This window comes from Ictalurus punctatus, chromosome 7 (assembly GCF_001660625.3).
Source record: "Ictalurus punctatus breed USDA103 chromosome 7, Coco_2.0, whole genome shotgun sequence".
Classification (NCBI taxonomy): Eukaryota; Metazoa; Chordata; class Actinopteri; order Siluriformes; family Ictaluridae; genus Ictalurus; species Ictalurus punctatus.
Genome location: NC_030422.2, coordinates 11310100 through 11335107, shown reverse-complemented (window position 1 = coordinate 11335107; position 25008 = coordinate 11310100). Strand labels below are relative to the sequence as shown.

Sequence of the window (25008 nt, the reverse complement as noted above, 5' to 3'; positions counted from 1 at the left end):
TTAAGATCTTCTAACCAACACTTGATCATCATGAGCAACCCGATTACGAGTCGACGCAATACTGAGCGAGATTTCTTAATAATTAGTTACGCCGATTATAAAACTCGCCACCTCCAGCTGCTTCCATCGTACTATGTAGAGGTGGTGAAAGGATCCATGATGGAGGGTTGGGTTGGGGAATAGAACAGGTCAGGAACTGCTTGGTGGCAGCACCAATTGAAAAACAAAGGTTGGTACTACCTTTGGCACTAGTTTTGCCATTTTGTGGAGTACTCTTTTTAGAGTTTGGCACTACTACTGCGGAGAGTCTAAAAGTCACAGCCCTAAATCTTCCGTTTGTTGACGAACGGTCGATTATGCTCACAACCGACACTTCATAACGAGGTTGTGCTGAACGTTTGAATTGGGGGGAAAAAAGCGTCTTTTAAATTTTAATTGGATTTAATTATAAATGCAAAATTCAGCAAGAACTAAACCAAGAGTAAAAATCCTCTTATTTGTTTGTTTGTGCCCCCCCCCCAAATTTAAAAGCGTAAAACGTACCTAGCGTAGACGCCATTAAGTCGTTATAATACACAAGTCTGTTTCAAGGGTGACGGTGCTTTTTTTAAGTAAACATCCTCCATGATAGACATTTTAAAATCCCAATTAATTTCTGTTTATCCTCATTTTCAGTTGACTCTTCTGCTTCATCCAATCTCTATTTGTTGTGATGCGATCGTTTTTTTTTTTTTTGACCGACGCTTGTTCCTATATAAACAAAACACTCACTCATTTTACGTTCGTTAACAAGCTTGTAGGTGGATGTGACTTTCCGGATTGCTCCTGTTGTTCTTTTTGCAGCGTTTAGAGGCGTTTCCTTCAACATCAGGTTACACTTGTTACCATTTGTTAGTGACATTACGTTTTTTTATACGGAGGCTCCGAGGCATGTCTCCAGTACACAGGACGAAAGCCCGTTGTAGCGTTTAAGAGAATCACGTGATCAACGGGAACCGAGGCCTCACTTTCTGTTCAATCACATGACTGCTTCGTTTTGACTGCCTTTGGGTCGGTAGTTGGGTGGGGTGAGCATTAGGACTGAAATTGTGCAAAACTCTACATTATTTTATTGCATCACACTGATATTATTGGCACCTATAACAAAGCAGTACGTGACCGTAATTATCGTTCAGAACGACATCTCGCATCTACAATGTGAGAACGGAATGCAATTGCTTCAATCGTTATACTTCGTTTACATTTAGAGACTAAAACTGGCTTGATTAAACGCTAAAAAACGTCCGGACCGATATCGTTCGAGGTTCACTTAGACTCCGATGAACCCAACGCACTTCGTTGTCCCGTTTATTGCTACGCTGCAATAAAGTTTTTCTTCGCTCTGATCTTCGGTCATTTTTATTTTTCGTACAGATGTTAAACGCTCAACAAAGTCGTCATACTTAAACCACCTCTGACGTCAATCGAAACACGTCATGCCTTTTGTTTAACCCAATTGTTTTGCCTACGGGCTCTTGTAACCAGAAACAGGACGAACCAATCAGGAGAAGTTTACTAGCTACGGCTAGCTACAGTGTACACGTAGGGATATCATGGCGATTTTCAGTGGGTTTTATTTATTTATTTATCCTGCGTGTCAACGTTGACAGATCACACTTCGACTTATTTCGTATGTTTCCTCCTCCTCATCTGTAGAATTACTTTCCGACTACGCCACTGAAGGCTGAAAATGACGTTTTTTTAGAAACGCTTTTAAACACCGAAAGTCATCGGACTTCATCGTATCCATCTTTAATGTGTTTTCTTTTCCCCCTCTATTTATTTTTGTTTCTCTCATCTGTACTTTTTTAATATCGGAAATCCAAACTGAAACACGTTTAATCGAACCAATTTCATACTAAATGTTTTTATCCACTAAGCAAAATAATAATAATATCATGTCAGTGTCGTACAGTGTAAACCCCGGGGTTGCATTTCATGATTCGATGAGACGGGACGCAGCCGAAGCATTGTGTTTGAAAGCACGGCGGATGGGATGTACGTGTCAGCCGCGTCCCATTTCGAGCACCCGGAGGTGAAGCGTAAACCGAGCGAAAATGTAAGAGTGATGGTGTGAAGAGAGAGCATGAGAGCGCAGTAAAATTCATTCGTAAATATATATTTGTTTTCTTTGTTTGTCCCCCAGAACTGAAGATCGTTCTTCACGTCTTCATTGAGGACAATCTCTGTACACACTTTACAAAAACAAACAAAAAAAAAACAATAGAAATACATGTACATTCACTCGTGACCCCTTCACATTCGCAGTTGAGAGGTAAAAACAAACGGTCGTTAGTGTTTGAACCCGCTGCTTTTCTCTGCTGTGTGTGTGCGATTATAAACGTGTGTACGTGTGTGTGTGTGCGCACGCGCGTTTTTGCCGGCTGTACTTCGGTTCTTTAATGGGGCAAGTGAGAGAAAAACGTTTAGTTAAGGTCGGGACATGTGAACGTAGCAGCCCTCGAATAAATAACTGACTGGTGATTTGACACAAGCAAAAAAAAAAAAAAAAGAATAATAAACAATAACAATATATACTGTTTTTTTTTCCTTTCGTGAAGTATGATCAGTTCCGAAAAATAGACTCTTGCTCGAAAGCGGCTTTAAAAAATAAACCCTTCTCATGGCTTTTACTTCTTCTTCTTAAAAAAAAAATAAAAAGGAAAGAAAGAAAAGAAACACTTCTGTATCGTTTCTGGTCCCCACACACACACTCATACGTACTCGTACACACTTACACACACGCAGAAAACACACATGTATACTGAAGCGCTGCTGGTTAAAGCTGGTGCTGAGCGACGTGCTCATGGGCGTGTGCATGTGATGGTTAAGCTGAGGAGACGCTGGGCTGCTGTTGTTGCTGCTGCGGGTTCGAGGCCGGCGTTGCCGTTGGCGATGAGGTGGTGGCTGCGTGAGCCGAGAGCTGAGAGAGCTGCTCGCTGTTAGCCAGAGATTTGAGCACGGCGTTCTCACGCTCCAGCACCGAGTTCCTCTCGCACAACTCCTTAATCTGCTCCTTCAACACCTCCACCTCCTCGCGCACGGCGTACATCAGGTGGCTCTTCACCAGATCCTGCGCGAGAGACACATGCTTCAGAGTCAGCGTTACCAAAAACAACATGCTTGTTAATCCGTCCACGCTCGTACGAGTCCCCGGGTTACGGGCTGTTCCTATAGAAACCATGACGTATTAAACGTAACGAGCATGTTAACAGAAACGTGTTACAGAAAATTTCTTCTGACCAATCAGAGGCCCGAACTCAACAGAACATTTTTTCATCTGAACGAGCCGGAGGTGAAGCCTGAGGCCGGAGCTGCATGTTGGGGACGTACGTGTGTGTGTGTGGTCGAAGCGAAGTTTTCAACAGGTACACATACTCGACACACAGGACCAGAACACCTTTACACCGTCCGGTCGTGTCGAGTTTAGTCGACCTGTCAATGAAGTGTGCTCATTCAAACATTAGGCCACGACCACAAGGAGAGTTCGTATAAAAATCAATGTGACCAGTGTTTCTGACCGTATTGCTGAAACAGGTACTTACCATTGCTTTCTCGATTTTATTATCGATAGCGACGACGCTCGCTCCCGAGGCACTGAAACAGAAAAAGGAAGAAGTAGTCAGGACAAGCAGATAAAATAAAATACTTCAAGCGGACGCTTTAATAATCGCTACTGCAAAAAATGGCGTGTACATCCTTCCCGAAACGGAGGTGCGTCATCGTATCTGATGGTAAACTCGAGCTGACTGAAGGTTGCGAGACAAAATCCTACGAAGGTTGAGCCGTGGATCGTGACTCCAGCGCCAACAATCCTAACAGCAGGGGTGCGGAAAGAGCACGCCGATGCATGCTGAGATTTAAACTCGCGTCCTAACGGTCACGGAACCGTTTCCTGTAAACCGCCACAGCATCGGCGAGGACCCACAGGTCTGTGGGTTTGTTGTGGGGTTTTTTTTTGGTTAAACGCACCAAAGCTACAAAGTAAAACGCGTCGTTTTCACTAGTTACGCCACACGCAGCAATCGTTAACGACATCTTCGGCATTTCAAAGAACTTCCTAGCACTGATATAACTGAGAAAAAAAAATATATATATATATAATTCCTTTTATCTGATGTATTCGATAAGGTCATGCTAACGAGTACTCTGGCAGGTCAGGAGCCAAACTCGTGATGGTGGACGTGGACACGGCGTCTCGAACGCGAAATCTCCTAAAGGTTCAGGCCGTTCCTCAGTCAAGGTTCATCACAGCCCAGAGACTAAACACAGGACTGATCCAACAATCCAGTCCGTACTGTTAAGCAAATCTAGTTGAAAGCTCAAACACACACACACAAATATTTTTTTAAATGTTTGTTCAATCCCAGCCTGTTAGTGAACCCAAGCAGGATAAAAACAAAAACACACAGTTTGTCGCGTTTTTCTCCGCACGCTGCTCGCTCGTGTGCTTAAGCTGGTCGTTAAGTTAAATGAAATGCCACAGCTGGCTGGAATCTCCAACGGCATGCAGCACGCGCCAGATGCTGAAGCTAAAGCTCACGCCCACATACTGTACCTCTGAAGCCTGACGCCAGGCTGGAAGGTTTTGTAGAAAATTGTAGACGGGTTCCTGCTCCACAGAGCACGTGCACGCACACACACACACACACACAGACACACACAGAGGAGAGAGAGACAGTTAGAAGGAAAGGATTGAGAAAGACAGGTGGAGTGAATAGGAACATCTGCGACTCCTGCTGTGGATGTGTTCTTTTATTGAAACGTCAAAGCAAAATGTGTTAAAATCAATCAGTGAAATAGCCACACCGTAATACACAAGAACGCTCTTTAGCATGTCTCGCTAGGATCAGCTGACTTACTAGCCTTACTGGCCCCCATTTCTCTTTCTTTCCATCTGCGTATTTTACATTCTTTCCTATTTCTGCTTTGCTCTTCCCACCCCTCAGGACTTTCTCTCTTCTTGTATGTCCCCCCCCCCCCCAACTTTCTTCTTATTCTCTCCTCCATCCCACCCTCTCTACAGTATATTATACTTTGTTCATTCGTGCCTTCGTCCTTCTCTTTCAGCTAGGAGCATCATCATCATCATCATCATCATCACACCCTTCAGAACCTCCAGTGTTGTGTTCCTCTCTGACGCTACAGCACGTGTTGTGTACTGAGTGTACTGTATCACGGGAGAGAGGGAGGCGACCGTGCTGGGTTCCTCAGCACACGAATGTAAACCAAACTCTTTTCCTAGAAATCCCGGAACGCGTTGTACATTCTCAGAGCTGCACGGACGGAGTGGGCTATTTTTGGACGTAACAGATCTCTGCTGGGGGTCCGAGGACCTGCGAGAGTCTTCGAGATGGTCGGCTCGACGGATAGCGGGATTGAACTCGTTAAAACAGGGACAAAAGCGCGGTCGTGACTGACGTTTAACATTTATACATAAATACCATTTCCCCTACCACTTGCACCCTACACACTAATACCTACACACTTTAAACCACATTATGGGTGTTCTCTGTCTCAGAGGCTGCACTGTTCAGGACAATTGTAACATAGTGCATTATGGGATAACATCGAATGACCTAGACGCTTTCAGACCTGATTCACGACGGCTTGCGGGTAGGCGTCCAGCCTGGCGTCAAAACTAGTGCGTAGGAGTGGTTTTCTACAGATGTTCGTTTTTCCTTCCAGTTTACTGCATGTTTTTGAACCTGGAAGAAACATCCAGCCATGCCTACTGCTCTCCTATTGGCTGTTGAGATTCACAGAGGACACACCTCATATAGAAGCTGAGAACTTTCCCCACACACAAAAGGCTTTGGGTTTTCGGGATGTTTTTTAAAAAATTTTTTTTTTTTTTTTTTTAAAAACACTGACCTCATGAGCAGACAGAACCGGAAAATTCCACGTGGTGCAACAAACCGCATTTTCACCGAATAAACAAATTCGCGTCGTACTTGCGCTCTACTCCAGACCATTATTGAATACCAACACCGACAGTATTCCTATATTATGGTAAAAATATTTTCACTTTAAAAACCTCTTCGGACCTACAGACCTGTTCCGAGTACCACTCTTCTGGATCTTCCACACTATTGAATATTTTGGAATGTACGGCGAGCGTGTTCTGCATCGTAGCGACGATCACGACGGTGGCAGAAACGCAACCGGAGCTCTGGTGGTGTATCAAACGTTGCTGCAGCCCAACTGGACACGAGGTAATATTTTCAAAACGGTCTAACCAACCGAAAATGTTTTGTATTCCTATAACTATTAAATTAATCTCTGTACTGCTAGCCTTTTTTTAAAAATTAAAATTCTTACATAACTGCTGACAGCTGCAGGGGGTTCGGCGTGTCATTCGTAAACGAAGACGGAAAACAGAGGCAGATTAGGAACACGGTCACCTGTAGAGGTGTTAAATGATTTACACACAATGCTCTCCATCTCTCACACACACACACACACGATGACCTACAAATCATCGGGTGAAGCGAATAACCATGAGCTCACACAGAAACAAGGTGCGTAATTGAAACGGATTATATATTCCGATTAGGATGTTTTGTGCCGTGATCGTCAATCGGATCAATGCCCGGTCCATAAAAGCGATGCGGAAATAACGGCTGCTTTTCTTCAGTGTGGAGAAATACACATTTCTCGATATTCCCGGTTGAAAGGCATCATCATGTAAACGCCTCTGGTCAAATAGACTAAAGTAAAATAAATTTTTCATTAATTTTTTAAATGCTGAGGAAAAGAACAGGTAAAGCAAGATCCTGTGTGTGTGTAAAGAAGCATCATGTGGTTGACGGTTTGCATCTCGGAGCATGCACAGACGCAGATCAAAGCGGCTCACGCGCCGTGCCGCTGCGTTTCCTCTGAAGCAGGGGATGAACATGCAACTCAGGAACTGAAAAGCAGTCGTCTCGAGAGGAAGCCGAAAAGGAAGAAAAAAAAAAAAACAAAAAAAAAAAACGCATCAGCAAACATCCTTTGCTGCTTTTAGTTCTACACCACAACACTTAGTTAACATATAGTAAAATACATACATGCTACATCATCATCAATATCACCACCACCACCACAGCCAGGTAGCGAGAACACTGCTTACCACTGCAGCAGCGCTGAGAAATTCACGACCCAGCTGCACAGCTTGTTTCCCTCACAGACATCAGTTAATTAAGTCGAAAAAGAATACAATGCGATAACTTGCGTGCATAACTGTAAAGTATTTACTGAGATCTCACCCATCTGTGAGCTATATCAGTATTATTGTGATTATCTGCACTATGTTTCACTTCTATAATGCTTTAGTTTGTCGCTAAAGAACTCACCATGCTTAACACCTTCCAACATTTAGTCTTGAGAAAAATTACTATTCAAATGATATTAAAGAACAACACACTTTTTTACTCAACCCCTAACATTATAGCCAGACCCCTAAGCCCCACATTCAAGGCCGACATGTAAAAACCTCACCGTTACACCCCAACCCCTAAAACCCAACAGCTCAAGCCAGACCTGTAAACCCCAGCTCCTCAAGCATGACCCCTAAAACCTTGGATGCTAAACCCTGGACCAGAACTGTAAAGCCCAAAACCCTGCAACCAAGCTGATAAAATCTAACACGTACCTAGATTCTGACCGCTCAAATCCAGTCGCTAAACCCCAACCGTTACAGCCTGACCCCTAAAACACCAACTGATGCAGTCTACGCCTTAAACCTGACTGCTCAGGCCTGACCCCTAAACCCCGAATGATCAGGCCTGACCCCTAAACCTCAACAGCTGCAGCCCAAACCTTAAACCCCAACCTGGTCAAGCCAGACATCTAAACCCTGTCTGCTCAAGCCTGACCCCTAAACCCGAATTTTCTAGGCCAACCCCAAAACTCTGAGCATTAAAGCCTGACCCTGAACCTTGACTCAAGCCCAACCCCTAAATCACAACCATTACAGCCTGCCCCCAAAGACCAATGGCTGCAGCCCAACATTTACGCTCATCCTGGTCGAGGTAGACCCCTAACTTTTACCACTAAACTCACCTCTAACCCTTAACCTCAACTGCTAAACCCTAACCACTGGGCATAAACCTCAACCGCTAAAGCCTGAGCCCTAAATCCCTAAAACCATTAATTCCTGCTTCTACAGCCTCCCTATCCGCCAACCACTAGAAAGAAAAAAAAAGAAAAAAAATCAAAAGAAGCTTAATACAACAGGAACACCAGAGTTAATAACAGCACTTACATCATGACAGCTCTAATAAACTGTGGACAGAAACGCTGCTGCTTATGAACAGAATTTTTAACAAGCTCAAATAACGCTAACTCGTACACTGATTAATATACCGGCCATAAAGGGATGATGTCAGCTCGCAGCCGTGGCCTGGAGACGAAGTGTGATTTATAATAATAACAATAACACCACCACCACCACCACCATCAGCACTCTGGAGTTCATCAAACACATCAACTACAAATATGGTTCTCTGGTTTTGATCTCATGCCAAATTTCTCAGTTATAATCTCATCAAACCTTCATGCCCTTGGGGGGGCCACATAAACACACACACACACACACACACACACACACACACAAACACACACACACACACACACTTTTCACCAAGTTGCTACAAAGTTTCCCTACATGAACGTTGACGAGTGAGAAGATAAACAACCCCATCAACGTCAACATCCTGATTAACAGACTGCAGTTTTTCTCTTCCTCTTTAAAAAAAAAAAAAAAGAGAAAGAAAGAAAAGAAAGAATTTAATTGTGTCTTGAGTTACACTGCGAACGACCTCAAGATTTCATCGCCAGCGTTTCACCAAGTGTGTATGGTTACTTTTTCTTTTCTTTTTCCCCCCGAGGTTTAACGAAACAAATGAGGAGTATAATTAAAATAAAATAAAGGAACAGGAAAGCCAACTTCCGATTAGCATGCTAGCTGGACAGCACACACTTCTTTATTTCTGTCTCATCACGAAACAAGTGCGCTAAGCTGAAACTCAGAAAAAAAAAAAGAAAGAGGGGCTATTTTTATAACAAGTTGGCTTTAGGTTGCACTCCTCTTGCCTTAAAGGGGCCCTAACGAGTGAACTTCCTCTCTGCAAAGGCCGAGATTATTGTGTATAATAAAAATCACTATACTACGAGCTTCCAATGATCACAGATTATTTCAATCGCTTCGTAACGCTTCAGGCCACGCCCCCCTGCCAGACACTACAGTCGAAACAGTCTACAGTTTCTCAAACGTAAACAAGGTTCCCTAGACTGACTGTAAATAAGAAGCCATGTTCCCTAGATTCAACCTGATGTGAATCTCTCTAGACGAGGGACGTGAAGCAGAAAAAGAGGCGTGACATTCACTAGATTGAGTTTGAACGAGTGACGCAAAGTCCCCTAGATTTATTTTAAAAGGAGACGTGAAGTGCCCTAGACTGAGCGGAAATGAGACATAACGTTCCCTAGATCGAGTGTAAAACAAGAGACGTGGCATTCTCTAAGCTAAACGTAAAGTGATGGAGTGTCGTAAGAAAGAACTTCAAATTCCCTAGATTCGGTGTCAACGAGACATGGCGTTCCTAAGGTAGGGTAAATGAGCAGTACGAATTTTCCTAGGTTAAGTGTAGGTTAAACAAATGGCATCAAGTTCCCTAGACAAGCGACGTGATGCGTCCTAGATAGAGGGTAAACAGGTAATACACAGTTCTATAGATTAAGTGTTTTTACAGATTTAGGGCATAAAAAATAGTGACGATATTTAGTACAAACAAACAAAAGGAAATCCGTTACAGTTAGATTACTAAACGAAGAAAGGATATGATATTCCCTTGGCTGAGTGTACACGAGCGCTCACCTGTCCTCGTCCCCGTCAATGGAGATGGGGATGGGGATCCCAAACAGGCTGTTCACCCCAGGGTTAGGCATAAGGTGCAACTCTTCTGTAATCAATGGCTTCCCAGCATCTTTACCAGAGCCAACGAGGGGGGCGGAGGTGGCCGCATCCGATTTCCTCCGACTCGGCTCGGGCCCTGGGATGCCTACCGCACTCGGAACGGGTGAATTCTGGCCAGCCGTCATGGCTACACCCGAATACTGTCCGATCTGTACCGAGGGCGCAGGGGTGAGAGGCGCCATCCCCGCCACGCTCATCACTCCTGCCCAGTCCATTAGGGTCGGAACAGAAGCTCCTGACTGGCTGGCTGGTATAGAGATGCCGATTTCCCCTCCTTGCATGGGGACGGCGTGGGGCAAGTGCTGCTGCTGTCCGTACTCGGGCATCATGCTAGTTTGGCTCGTCATGTGTAGGCCTAAGGGTAACTGAGGATTTTGTTGCGGTTGAGTTTGATAAGCTTGAGGAGTAACGGGTGATATCTGGACGTGAGAGCCTTGGTTTAAGCCCGGTGCGAGAAGAGCCTGAGGAGGGACTGCCGGCTGTGCCGTTTTATTGGGGTCGTTACCGGATTCGAAAGGGTGCACAGAGGTATGCGATGCAGACAGGTCGAGCATGGTGGTGGTGGTGGTGGTGACGGTGACATCCGAAGCCTGGCTGGACTGAACCACTACAGAAGCACCTAATCCACTATCCCGGTCAGGGGCGAGTTCGTTGGCGTGCCTGGTCCCCTCTGCAGTCCTGCCAGTCGCCGCCTCAGGTTCCCGCTCATAAAACTCTGTGCATGTCCACCTGCCCCTGCGGAAAGGTTCTCCTGTGCCATGGTCGAGCTTAATCACTCGGAATCGTGAGCTGCAGCTGGTGGTGGTTGTGGTGGCTTGCTGACCAGGACCACCTGCTACACCAGGACCTCCAGGCTGGTGAGAAGCTCTGTGAGCAGTCGCCTCGCCTTCTCCGACACTGTTCAACGCACTGTGCGATGCCGAACTCCTCTGGTCGCACACTTCCGGTTCATAGATCTCCGACGACGCGTCCTCAGTCCGGGATTCGTCCGGATCGTCCAGGCTCTCGGCATCATCCGCGCAGCCAACCGTGGCCACCTGAGCCTGGGTCACGCTGGTGATCTGGAAGCAGCTCTTCTTCTTGGCTGACATCTTAGAAGTGTTTCAGACACTCGTGTAGCCAAACGTACGTCCTACTTAAACACGCGGAGCCTTCAAAAAAAAATAATAATAAACGCGCACTCCTTTTATAAACTAAAGAAGCGACAACGCGGGGGTAAGTGTCGCTGGATCAAAATCAGTCTATAAGCTGTTAATCTAAATGATCATACGTCATCGCTCTTCCTCTTCTTCTTCTGTCCTGTTGCACTCCTGACGATCGATCAAACCAAGAGATGGCCATTAAAATCGTTTAAAATCCAGGTCCATTTTAATACAAGTGTGTTTTTATTTTCGCTGGATTGAGCCGGCCTCCGTCCCGGATCCGCGGTGCACACTAGGCCGAGTTGAGTAACGCCTCTCCCGTGCTTGAGCTGCCACTTTAATCCGAGGCGCGAGCTGGGGGCCCGCTTCCCCCTGGCCTCACATTTAGCATCTTATATATATGAAAATAATGATAATAATAAACACTTCTCCAAACGGTTTGTTTTTACACCGCAACTCCGACTATCTCATTTTCCGAGTCGCGACTCGCGCTATTTCGCTTGTAAAGACACAACCGAGACGATAAACCGCTGTTAATAAAAGTGATTCGGGGCTCACAGAGTTCGGGAAGCAAAATTTCTGAAGAAAAAAAAAAAGATTCCACCTCTCAACAAGATGGCTAAAACTCGCGGTGCATGCTGGGTAAAGAGCGCAACAGGCAGCTACGGGCGCTACGTGAGATATTGTGAATACGCAAATGGCGTACCGAGGGGCGTCAAACGTCATTACTGACGTCAGTATTACGTCCCCGGAAATGAAGGATTATTGTCAATATAGAGATTTTTCGCTACGTTTTATAAGCCACTTTAGTAATAAACCATGTGTGTGTGTGTTTGTTTGTTTGTTTATGTTGGTATTAAGTCCAGCAGCAATAAGTAATCATAAAAAAACTGTTAATATTTTTGAATGTATTTAACGTGTTTATTTAATGTTCTTGAAATAAATATACACAAATTCCCCAAAAAATCTTGCTTTAATCTGTATCACTGCGACGCTTTATTTTCTTTTCGTTCATATATTTTTGTATCTGACGTTTATTTGTGTGTCTGTGTGTTTCTAGGCAATTTTTTTGCGCAAAGTACACACGTGATCATAATCTAGACCAATCATGTGTCGTCTTTTTATCCGGGTATTCTTGCTACGCGAACTTCCGTGTTAGCTAGCTATCTAGTTAATTAGTTAGTTAGTGGTCTACAAACTACGATAGCTAGCTAGCTGTTTAATCAAACCCTGCTAAACGTTTGTTTTATTTTCGATCTATTTTTATATCATTCGAAAAACAGACGATGATATCGCTAAGGGAACGAGTTACAGACAAGCAACTATCAGCTAATGCTAACAGGTGTTGATGGGATATGTAGTTTTTAGAGCGTAATTGCGCTACAATCCCTTAAAAGGTGAAATGGAGAACAACAGATTGAATGTATGGCATGTCCAGCAAACAACTAAAGAGTAATAAACTGACTTAAAGCTGAATAAGCAGACATACAAATCGGGAATATATCTGAAATAAAATTACATAGGCTTAATTCATATTATATAAAACTTACTTAGGAATCAAACCCGAGACCAAGGTGGAATTTGTTTTTAATAGCAAGTTATTTAAAAAAAAATTTTTTTTTAGGTTATTCATTCATTCATTCATTCATTTTCAGTCTTCAGTAATCACTTTATACTGGTCAGGGTTAAGCCAGTTCCAGTGTACAAAACTTCTTAACTGTAATGAGAGCCACACTAGAGATCCTTCTGCAGATATTGTAATAAACCTCCTGGGAAAATGCCAGAAAACGTTAAAATCCATGAATTTCCGCTTTATGGACAGATCATGGTTTCTCTTTCCGCTGGATGGCGCTCATGAGAGATGAGAGAGTTAAAAAAATTTTGCAACCTGTGTATATTTTACAGAACAACCAAAGATGTGCAGTTTTATTGTAATCAGCTTAATTAATGTAGATGTTGTTCTGTAGGTTTAGTGTGTAGAAGCTAAGAACCTGTAACTACCCAAAGAACCCTTGAAGAACCTGTTATCTAAAGGGCCGCTATGAAACATATTTCAAAATTGTCTCCATAACAGCATTAGATAATAACAGTTTATTTTTTGTTGTCTATTTGTGCTGTTGTATACTAAATAATGTTACACTCATTATATTACAAAACATTAAAAATATTTTTAAAAATAAATAACTAAAAAAGTAAATTATAGGCATGAAACATTAGTTAGACACTAAAACTAAATTAGTACGTGTATTTTGTCATAACCAGACACGGTCAGCGTTGGTTTTGTTTACAAAAAAGAAAGAGTTTTGATACATATTTGGACATTTCTTAGAATACGTTTACTTCAGTAAAATGTTTATCTGTCATATTTTCAGTGTGAGATCAAGATAAACAAAGACATCTTACACATCTTTACTAAAGGTGCCAATAATTCTGGAGCTGGCCACAGGATTCATGAAAATGAAAGAGTAATGCTTTAACTTTTTATTATTATTATTATTATTATTATTTAAATGTCAGCTTCTTAGTGATAGTAAGGTGAAAGCGAAAGCCGTAGGAGACAAATGTGGTACATTAGGGCTCACTGTGACGTGGCCATGAGAAATTTGCATTGCATTTAAATTTATTACTTCATCAGACACTCTTCTCCAAAGCAAACAAGAAAAGGATACAATTCAAGCATGAAGCAGGGCAGCTGAGGGTTAAAGTGACGTAGACTTTCCGAAGACAGCGATCTCAAATCAAACCCAGTTCAATAAAAAAAAAAGATTCCTATGTCTAATATTTGGCAGCATCTTGTATTTTACTTGAACAGTTTTCATCATGATAATGATATTATATCATCATATCACCCAGCCCTAGCAGGAGATGAAGTACAGTGGGTACTTTTCACACTTCCAGGATTTTGTTGCCAGAAGTAACTTTTTATTTCTGTTTTTAATCCCAACCAAGTCAAACACCGTTTATAAAACGTGTTCCAGAAAAACTGTAAACTGCAGTGGAATTCAAGCAACAGCTTGAAATATCAGCACATGTTTAAGCGGCAAATAAATCCCAACCCCTCACGAGTAGAAACAGTTCACTATATGAATAAAGCTAATCTGGCAGACTATTAAGATAACCTGCAGACTTTAATCTCAAGTTTGTGTCACGACATTTAACGCTAAAATAATGAAACTTTTTTTTTTAATCACTCATCACACTTACGACACTCAATATTAGTGTTAACTCTGCTCTAAATGAACTGGAAATACTGGCTAGCTAACAAAAAGGCTATCAAAAATACGACAAGGTTTTTCTAGTCTTTTTCACACGTCTACAATTTTATCATTCTGCAAAGCGATTAATGGGAAGGAACTGAAATGTGGTGCACATGTACACAATCATCACCAGTGCTACCATTGGTCAAAGTTAGCTGTGAAGACTTTATCTTTCTTTTGCTTTGAATCTTGAGAATGTTTTGTTCAATAACTAAATGACGTCTATCTCAGCCAATCTTTTACCAAAAATCTTAATATGCTGTTAAAAAAAATGTAGCACTTCAATAGGACAGAGATTCAGTCTGTATTTACACATTTTAGTTTAAATTGAATCAAAATTAACCCTCTGACCAAATTTTACGGGGGGGACCCATAACGTTCCAGAATTCAGCTAGATGGTGAAGTTTAGATGACAGTAAGTCCCGCTGTGTCTTAAAAACCACATCAGCAAATTTTTGGATGTGGTTTGAGGCTCATATTTGCGTTAGCTATAATGACCTTGATGTTTTGGGGGGGTTGGGGGGTTGGGTGGGGGGGCGGGGGGGTTGGCATTGCTGACTACAGTTGGAATAAAGGGTACTTGGTTTTCACTTTAATATGGTCATCTTTCAGGTTCTATCAACAGTTTGTCACAGTCAAACCTGGAAGTGAAGTCTGATCACCGTCGTGTATGCTTTGCAGTGCTTATTACTGAATCTTACACCATAACGTGCAAGAAGTGTAAGAACTCTGCTGAAGTTCTAGGTCTAGACATTATAATTTCACATTTACATCTGTTTACATAGCAGCCACGCAGAACGCAAAGAGTGCCACAGATAAGTGTATACGGCTGTTGAACTCTCCAGGCTGATTGGTCAGAAGGTGTTGATTAGTTTTATATAACAGCAGCTATAACAGATGTTTAATCACTATATTACAAATTTAATTTTGTTGATAAGGTTGTTGTTTTTTTGTTTTGAAGAAAAATGATGATCACTCTTCGTATCGAAAAGATACGGCAATAGTGACAGATCTTGCTAATCTTAATGCTTAATGCTCAGATAAGACAAAAGTTGAAGATTGTGTGTTCTAGGTAAAAAGTTGTAGATCGTGTTCACTTTTCCCCTTGAGGAAGTCCCTCCCTAGTGCACATGACTCGCTGCCTCAAAATGCTTTCCTGCCATGCAGCGCATTCTCATGTCAGGAGAGAATAAAATTCCAGTGCTGCGCTGTAAACCAGAGCTGTGCTGAGAAAAAGCAGGAAGTGTCACAATGGCTCACTTCACCCCCCCAACACACACACACACACACACATGCCACTTTGTGGTTTCCAGAAAAGTCTACGAGTAAACACGGAGATGTTTCTCCCGCCTGAACAGGAGGCTTCGGATTGCTACTTCATGTAATCCTTTTACACATATTTGACTCTTAGGAATCTGTGAAAATCTTACACACCATCACACACTGCAGTGACTTTCGCTTGTGGGTGTGTGACTGAATGTCAACACGCACCAGAAGCAGGCAGCTGTGTTTGCCCTGTTGCTGAGTGATCCACCCTTGTCCGTAACTCACTGTGGTTTTAGAACATAACCTAACCAAGATACTGGACACAAAAGAGTGTGTGTTTGGTAAAATAATAATAATATTAATTTTTAAGCATATATGCACAAGTAGTAGTGCTTTATGGTCAGTTGTATTAACATGATTAATATTCTAATACTATCAATGTACTCTGTTATTACTTCTGTAGCAAATTTACAGAACTCGTTCAGCTGGGGGGAAAATTACTATGTCATAAAGCATGACAAACATGACTGCAAGGCCTAAAAGTACTTCACACTTCTGACATTTAGGGCACTTATCACATGGCCATCTAGTGAACTTTGCCACCTAGAAACACTCCCAATTTTTAAATGTTTTCTGGGCTGGGACATTAGGACGATAAAATAAACCAATATGACTCACTTGCCTGACAAATCATTGCAAGGTGTTTTCCTAAGCTACATTTTATACATACAGTATGAATATGTGATGTATATAAGGACCTGTGCAGAAAATGTTTTTGATACAAGGTGTAGAAATACAAGATGATGTGTCTAGTCTATGTGTACTTGTACTTCTGACCTGAGTATATCTATGTGTCAGGAACCAAAAGTCAATATTATAATTTGATATAATTGATTGGGCATAAATCAAAACTGAAAATTGAAGGCAGGACAGCATAATATATTTACATTTAATTTTTTTTTCATCAATAACTTTCATACATCCACTAGCACTCTATTAACTACTCCTAGCATAAATGTTTTTTTGTTGTTGTTGTTTTTTAATGTAGAGGTTCAACAGATTTATATTACCATCTTAATATCAAATCACATATTGTTGAAATTTAAGCTTGTTTTCCAAAACATGATGTTATTTAGCCATGTGTAGGCACTGTCTTAGATGAATCATGGATCAGGCTAAATTCTGGGATTCAGTTGGTTTCCAGCATAATGTTCACCCCACTTTTTTTTTATTTGAAATGACTTGTTTCCCCTGTTGTTTCTCAATTTTTGCTCATAATAATTGATTTTAAAGAAAAACTATTTAAGTGTACATTTCTGTGTATAATGATCGTTTGCATATCTTAATAGTTTAAAAAGTGTGATTTCTAAAAATAATAATAATAAAATAATTGTATTGGTGTTTCACCAGGTATTTGTAGATACTTTTAGGTCCCTTCTTATGGACCACTCCAGGGTCCATAAGAAGTCATGTGTTATGGACCCTGGATCAACCCCAGGGTGTGTGTATATTACAATGGTGTAAATTTAGATAAATTACTATCTAAGCTACTATAGTTGTTAGTTGTGATTATTATTATTATTATTATTAATAATAATAATAATACTAATAATAATAATAATTTTAGTTAACTATATAATGACAAGCCTAATTGACAGATCACTTTAGTTGAATGGTGGAAAGTGTTATCATGCATTGCACTAAAAAAAAATAAAAAATAAATAAAATTGTATATTATTATTTTTTTAATGTCAATTGCTTACGGAATGCTTAAAAAATAATCAGAGATTTGAATCATAAAAGACTCCATGTTTTGTTTTGTTTTTTACCTGGAAAAAAAATGCTCCTGACTGCAAAAAGTTCGAGCCCCTATTTGAGAGCGGAGGGTGTGGCCTTAAAATGTGAAAAAATCATACATCATTGCCTTGTAATTTTTTTTTTTTAAACCTGAACGTAATTTTGAAAGGGACTAAGAGGAAACGTTGGTGTTTATTGGCCCCTTAATGAGAAAAAAAATAATGAGAAAAAAGGGACTAGTTTGTTGGCAGTTGTGAGTGCCTCGCCGTTGGCGAGCATAAAAATGACTGAAACGGCGTGATGCGTCGTGCGCGGAGGGATTTCGAGCACGGACTACACCCAAGGCGCTGTCTCGATTCACATCGGCTTTTCTTCCCTGCCCCCCCCCCAAAAAAAGCAGATCTCGGCAGCACGCAGCTAAGCGCTTTTTGGAGAGGCGAGGCTCGAATCGGGTTCTTCAAACCTTCTTTAACCATCAATCCATCCAAAGAGTCTCTCTAAAGCGTCGTAACACTTTTTTTGTTTACAAATTGCAGCAAACATGTCTTGGCAAAGCTACGTGGATAACCTGATGGCCGATGGCAGCTGCCAGGATGCCGCCATTGTCGGTTATACGGACGCCAAATACGTTTGGGCATCGTCAGAAGGGGGCACTTTTAGCGGTATAACGGTGAGAGTAAAGAAACCCCAAAAAGATATTCTGTTCAGCAATGATATTATTTCGTAATAGTTCAGTGAAATGTCTAAATCTTTTGTCTGTGTGTGCCTGTGGGGCCACGTTACGGTTAGCTAGCTTGGGCTAACATGGAACAAGCGCGCGTGCGTTAGCGGGGAATAAAAGAGCCGTTAGAGCTTTTTAAAAATATGCCGTTAGTCCGCGTGACGGTTTGTTTTCCGCATTTTATATTGAAATAAAAACAGCGTATTTTCAAACGCTATAGCTGTTATAATAGTCTTCTAAACAAAAGTGTGTCCTTTTATATTTCTAATTCGGTGATAAAAGGAATACGGCAGCGTTAGCAAATCCTTAGGCCCGAGACAGCGGCACTAGATTAGCTTTTTTTCTTCCCAGAAGAAGCTGACTAGCTTCATATCCTTTTGAATGGAGGGGGGATGAGAACGGAAATGAAACCCGAATATTTCCAGAATATTCCTTAATTCATTAAGTTGTCCAATCGTCTAACCGGTTTGTCGGTTTTTTTGAGGTCTTTTTTTTTTTGTGTGAGAAGCAAATAAAATTAGCATATCGCTAGTTAGCATGTCAAGCAAGTTGTTCATTGATTTTTGTTTCTTAATTTTTTTTTCACAAGTTTAATAAGAAAGTTAATTATTGTTAAGAGAATACGTAACGCGTTATAGCGTCAGCGCTTGAATTAATAATCGACCACGCGGTGTGTACAATATAAACGAGAATTTACGTGAAGAACAAAGTTTTTTTCCTTTTTTTTAATAAACAACTTTTTAATATAAAAAATTTACACTTCGTAGCGTTTTCATTGTTAATTTTTCTTTAATCATGCTGGAGATTTAGGCGTAGGCCATGTCTGGAAGGAAGTTAGCCACTGGCGCTTGGGCATAGTCTTTCTTCCTTTGGCTCGGTCCCGAATTGCAGTATGTCTGTGCACTTCCTAGAGCTCTGACTACCATTACTCCACACGCTACCTAGCGCCCTTGGTTTGGAGTGTGTTGAAAGGGATTTGGGATTTGTCCCTTGCTTCCCCCCCTTTACAGGAACATGCCTGTGCCTTCAAAGATGGCGTCCGGTTTCCTATCTATCCAAGCATTCCAGTCACTACAAATTTAAACGCTTTTATTCAACTGGAATTAAGTCTGTTCCTGATTAACGTTTCTTTTTACGTTGACTCCTCGAGTAAACGCAAATGAATAGCTAGTAAAATAGTCTTTAACGTTCTCACATCCAGAGATTTAGATGCAAAATGAAAATGTTTACATGTTTATACAAGTGTTTTATCATTTTTGGTATGTCTTTAGGTGCTCCTTATGCCAGGAAGTAACTTTTTTTCTTTCTTTTTTGGGACAGAGTACTTGCTATTTATTAAAAAGGGGGGGGAAAAAAAACCCATACACCCTTTGCTATGTAAATCTTGGGTGTGTTCAGTGGTCACTTCCTTGGAAAACCTCCACCCCCTCACATGTTAAGAAATGATCAATATCCTTAACGGCACATCTTCCTGTGTTCCCTGTCACAGGCTGATGAAATCGATGTCATAGTTGGTAAGGACCGGGAGGCCTTCTTCACCAATGGGCTGACTCTAGGGAAAAAGAAGTGCTCTGTGATCAGAGACAGCCTGCCGCTTGATGGCGACTGGACTATGGACATCAGGACGAAGAGTCAAGGCGGCGAGCCGACGTACAACGTTTCTGTAGGCAGAGCTGGCAAAGGTAACCTAGTTTTGGGTATTTGCAAATGACCCCCCCCATTTACATATGGAAAAGAAAATGTAACTCGACCAACGAACAACCTCAGAGAGGGTTTGTACAGTTGCGCAGTACTGAAGCCCTGCTTCCGATTTGCTCGTATTAAGGTAATTAACAAGCGTTCTCTGAGGGGGTTCATTCTGGTTTTTAAAAAAAAAATTTTTATTTGAATATTCAAGCAAGAGGATTGATTACTTGATGCCTGCAATGAAGTAAATGATTGTATGCCTGTCTTTAAAAATTTTTTATTTTATTTTAATAAATGCATATGGAAGAAAGTAGTCAACTTCTGTGCACAAGCATGCTGTTTTGGTTACGAGAAATAAAGATGACCAACTGAATCAGGAGAAATTGTCGGCGTTATCCGGACTTGAGGGTTTTTTCTTTTCTTTTTTTTTTTTGGGTCCTTCTCTACAAGGTTCCATAGCAAATGTTGCCTTCAAACTTTTTCCTGATTATACAGTTTGTTTGTACTACCACTCTGTGTCTCACAGAGTAAACGAACCCTAAGCCGACGGCGGTCATTTGTTAATCCTGTCGCCGTGTTAACCAAAATTTGGCATGGGAGTAGCTGGAACAAATCAAAAGCTGCTTATAAACTGAACAAGGAGATTTTAGCATTAAAACTAAAGCATTGCAATTGAAGAGGTCAGTAAGCATTATTGTACAGATGCAACTCTATCAGCGTTGAATTAACGCAGTGTGGCTGTGTAGCAACCGCAATAGGACAAAAACTAAATGAGAAGGATTTATTGTCCGGATAACACGATCGAAATTATTTCCTCTGCGTTGTCTTGCGCTAGTGTGTATTACAGTGTACAGTCTGCCTTTGTGGTCCTCGTTCTGATAGTCAGTGTTACTAAAAAGGTATGGGTCCCAAAAAAATGGGCTAAACACTCTTCTCTTTCCACTTTCCCCAGTTTCCCTTTTTTTGTCGCCCCCCCCAACTACCTTCTTAACCACCTGAATAACCGGATGCCGCTGCTGAGCATGTACAGACTGCTTTCTTTTCTGAAACCGGTTTAAAATTGGCACGTTTTCATTGTCTAGAAGGTGTGAACACAGTGAAAGTAGTGAATGAGCGGTTTTTAACTCTTCACAGCCATCTGGTCTCGTTATCATACCTCGGCACGCCATTGCTAAGTTTGCACTTGTCTCACGGTGCAGTTTACTGTAAATGACTTGCAGTCCTCGCCCTTCCCTATACCGATTAAACGAATAAATAAGCTTGGTTTACGTAGTACCTTTTGTCAAACCCAAGGTCAAGTTACAATCCGCTGCCTTGCAGGGCACATTTTTGTTTGGTTTTGTGTTTTTCTTTCCAGTGCTATCATACTTTAGTGTTTGTAACACTGACCTACTCTATGACTTAGTAAGAAGTAGATGTTTGGGTATCTCATCAGCCATAGGTTAAGTTTTCCCCGCTACTGACCAAGTATTGCCGTATATTGTGAGCAATATCTTCAAACATCATAGGATGGGGATTTATTGTTTTGCCATATCTCCCAACTGTGATTGAGAGATTGCTTAGATCACTGGCCAGGCTGCCATAAATAGCCCGTGCTTAGTCAAAGTGGTATCCTCTTCCCAAGAACAGTCCTTATCGGTTGATTTAGGAAGCTGCACGTAGCGTAGACTAGACTCAGACAGGCTAGACTCAAATTCTAAACTCTGACCCATCCATAAAAGGAGCTATAAATGGGATTAGCAGCCCTTCACCTAATGCCAGTCCTGCTTGATGCCTTAACAGGGAGAATTGAAGTTCTCTAAAATGCCTCACGGGCGTCTTGCTATGTCTTCGTGAAATTCAGCTAATGTTAAACCGGGTAACGTCACAAACGTTAATAATTAACAGTTCCTGATGGTGGGATGAATTCAGGAATTCCCCTTCTTGCATTCCCTCTGTCCTGTGCTTTAAATAAAATCTCTATGGTGTGAGATCAGGTTTCAAACTATTCAAATACTCACAGAGGTTGATTCACTTTTCCATTTCTGGATTTGCTTGTTTGTAATCATATGCATGAGCATGCAACACTGGACTGCAGCTGCAATTTATTCTTTCATATATACATAGATTTTCCTTTTTTTCTTAACCAGCAACACTTCTCAACTCTTTTTCCCCCCCTTTGTTTCTATCTTTCTTCTCTTTCAGTCTTGGTTCTTGTAATGGGCAAGGAAGGGGTCCATGGAGGCGGATTGAATAAGAAGGCATACTCGATGGCAAAATACTTGAGGGATTCGGGGTTCTAATGTAATTAACGCTCGCTTAGTTTCAATTTTGAGGGACAGAAAGAAGAGAGGGTTTGCTGTTTAAGCTTTCTCCTTCACAGTTAAAAATGTCTTTTAATGAGAAGAATGGTGGTAAGATCTTATAATGTTCCCCGTGTTACGGGGGGAAAGACTTTTTTTTTTTTTTTTTTCTTTTTCAAATTTTTCATTTGTCATTTTTTTTTTCCTTTCTCCCCACCCCCCCCACCCCCCTTATGTACTCCCAGTATTGGTTTTAGTCATGGGAAAGGAAGGTACCCACGGAGGACAGCTCAACAAGAAAGCATTTTCCATGGCTGAGTACCTGAGGAGAGCTGGATACTGAAGCAGCCCCCTTTCCATCCATCCACACAGCAGCTCACTGTAACATCCCTTCATCCCTTTCTCCCTCCTTGGTTTTTTTTTTTTCTTTTCTCACTGTCACAGCACTACAGATACTTAGTGGCATTGTTGTCTATCCAGCCCCCTAATTTTTTTATTTTTATTTTATTATATAAACCTACACCCTTTCTGTCTCTTCTTTCTATTTAGCATACCTTTTCCCCCATTTCCCTCATCCTTATAGTGCCACAAAACAAGCATGTTCATTTTATGAAGGCTTAAAACAAAAACATAGTACTGTACATAAACCATTTAAGACGATCGGGCTTTTCAAATTTGCATCAGCGAATCGTCACTGTCCAGTTTTCCTGAGGCGCTTATCTAGTAGTCCATCGATGCCCCGCGAGTGCTTTGAGCCTTGCTGAGCTGTCAGTTTTCCCCAGCAATATATATATTTTTTTCTTTCCAGCATGGCCAGGAGGGTTTAAAAGTGCATGCATATCTCTTTTTAGCTCAATATCAAATACCTAAGTACCATACACTATCAGTGTCCTCCCAAAAAAAAAAAATATATATATATATAGTAATAATAAAATGAACCACACTACATAATTCTTGCCCTTATACTTGTAACACATTTTATTCAAAATACAACATCCAATGCTTTTACTGTTGTATCTGGATGTGGTGTTGTGAGTCCTCGATGTAATGTTGGAAATGTTTTCCTTTTGAATGTGATGGCAGATCAGCATTTACAGCGTCTAGGTTTAAAACAAAAATCGCTTCTGGACTCTTAAGGACATTCCACCGCTAATATAGCCACTTAGCAACTTATTTACCAGCTAGTGGTTTTTTTTTTTTTTTGAATTTTTTTTCTTTTTTTTTTCCTTTTCTTTTTAAAGCACTGCCCTTGCGATGTAACTCTGGTTTGGTGTCCATTCATTTATTATAGATATATATATTATTTTTCTCCAGTAGGACCAATTTTTTTTTCTTCTACATTTTGGAGGATTAACAGATTACTGAATGATTGACTGCTAGCTTCATCTGTTTGTAGAACACTAAATTAAACATTTCAAATGCACAGAATAACACTAACCTCTTGATTATTCACTAGTAATGGTATCCATGTCTTGGGGAGAGATTGCAAAGCTCTAATGGGAACTACCTGACTTATTACTTTTTTCCTTCTCAATGAATGTCTTGAAATAGATGAAATGGCAGTCTTATTGTTGACTTTAAATCCTTTACCACCCCCCCCCCCCCCCTTTTTTTTTTTTTTTTTTGTTGTTAATCCTGTCAGTTTTCAAACATCCAGTCATTTGTGCTTTATTCAACTGCGATGTATCAACTTGTCATAGCACGGTACAAATATTTCATTAAAATAGGCAAAAAAAACAAAAACAAAAAAATGAACACTGAAGTAACTGTGTACACTAAATTTTCTGGGTTATGGTGGTATTAGATAAAGAAGAAAAAGACCACTAGTCAGTTGTATTAACTTTAATCGAGAGGGGGGGAAAACAGAAGGAAAAAAAAAAAAGCAGTGTATCCTGTGCCATAATGTAGATCTTGATATGTTGCTACTGTGAGATGGATTTTAAAACCGCTGCCTTGTAAGGAGTCGATTTGAGAGTGGCACCTTCTTTGGGATATGACATTAAAAATTTCAAACTCTCCAGGGCTTGTGGAATATGTACAGATTAAAGTGAAACATGTCAACGAATCATGTTCATTTCTCTCCTTTCTTTCCTTGCACCTGGTTTTATGACTATGAAAATCCTGACCAGCTGATAGATATGGATATATCTATTCTCTATACAACCTGATTTTGCGTGGAAAATGCCATGAATTAACCACCTTGTTTACAGACAGATCAAATAAATCTATTCCAACCAGAAAAATGGTTTTTTTTTTTTTTCGTTTTTTTTTTTTTCTCTCTCCTTCCTTGCTTCCTTTCTTTGTTTGAGTGGTGTGATAGGTGCACAATTAACACTTTGATCATGGCTTCAGTGTTTTTTATTATTAAAAAAAAAAAAAAAAAATCAGGCAGCTCAATCCATAAATGTAATTCAGCAGCTTGTTCATTACTAGTGTACAGTTCATAGATGAGTTGAAACGGCACTACCGGTTTGTGCGAGAACAGTAATGTACACTGGATGCACTTAATCAGAATATTTGCTAATCAACATATTAGCATCAGCAAATGGAAAATCTATTTGCTTACATGTTATCATTTCACATGGAGTTTATTTTGGTATTAGGTGAGCAAAATGTAAAATTACACTCCTACTAAAATCTTAACTTAAATTATTTTATTTATTTTTTTAAAATGGCAAGTCAGTCTTTGTTGGATTCCCTTCAAGTTGCATTGAACAGGTTCATTCAGAGTTGAGAGACTTTTTAAAACGCGGTCAAGCTAAGTACCTTGAGATTATTTATCGAATCTGCAGCTTGTTAGAGGTTTGTGCAGTATGGTGAACTGAATGAGCTCCCAACATGGAAATGTTTGTTAGGACAA

At 40.9% G+C, this 25008-nt stretch overlaps 2 protein-coding genes across 5 annotated transcripts; one reads left to right on the top strand and one right to left on the bottom strand.

Moving 5' to 3' along the window:
- Positions 1 to 679: 679 nt before the first annotated feature.
- tsc22d2 (TSC22 domain family 2) lies at positions 680 to 11792 on the bottom strand. 2 transcript variants are annotated; one of them, XM_017472188.3, is made up of 4 exons: positions 9899 to 11792; positions 4598 to 4651; positions 3585 to 3636; positions 680 to 3112 (listed from the first exon to the last, which is right to left on the bottom strand). In XM_017472188.3, the coding sequence occupies exons 1-4, from the start codon at positions 11086 to 11088 to the stop codon at positions 2867 to 2869; spliced, it is 1542 nt and encodes a 513-aa protein (XP_017327677.1). In that variant the 5' UTR covers positions 11089 to 11792; the 3' UTR covers positions 680 to 2866. The 2 variants fall into 2 exon arrangements, with proteins under 2 accessions (XP_017327677.1, XP_017327678.1); XM_017472189.3 differs by lacking the exon at positions 4598 to 4651 and having other exon boundaries at positions 9899 to 11790.
- A 5954-nt stretch (positions 11793 to 17746) lies between these two features.
- Positions 17747 to 24391, top strand: pfn2a (profilin 2a). Of its 3 annotated transcripts, XM_047156346.2 has the most exons (5): positions 17747 to 17895; positions 17996 to 18129; positions 19670 to 19862; positions 22051 to 22149; positions 22394 to 24391. In XM_047156346.2, the coding sequence occupies exons 1-4, from the start codon at positions 17760 to 17762 to the stop codon at positions 22146 to 22148; spliced, it is 561 nt and encodes a 186-aa protein (XP_047012302.1). In that variant the 5' UTR covers positions 17747 to 17759; the 3' UTR covers position 22149; positions 22394 to 24391.
- Positions 24392 to 25008: the final 617 nt, after the last annotated feature.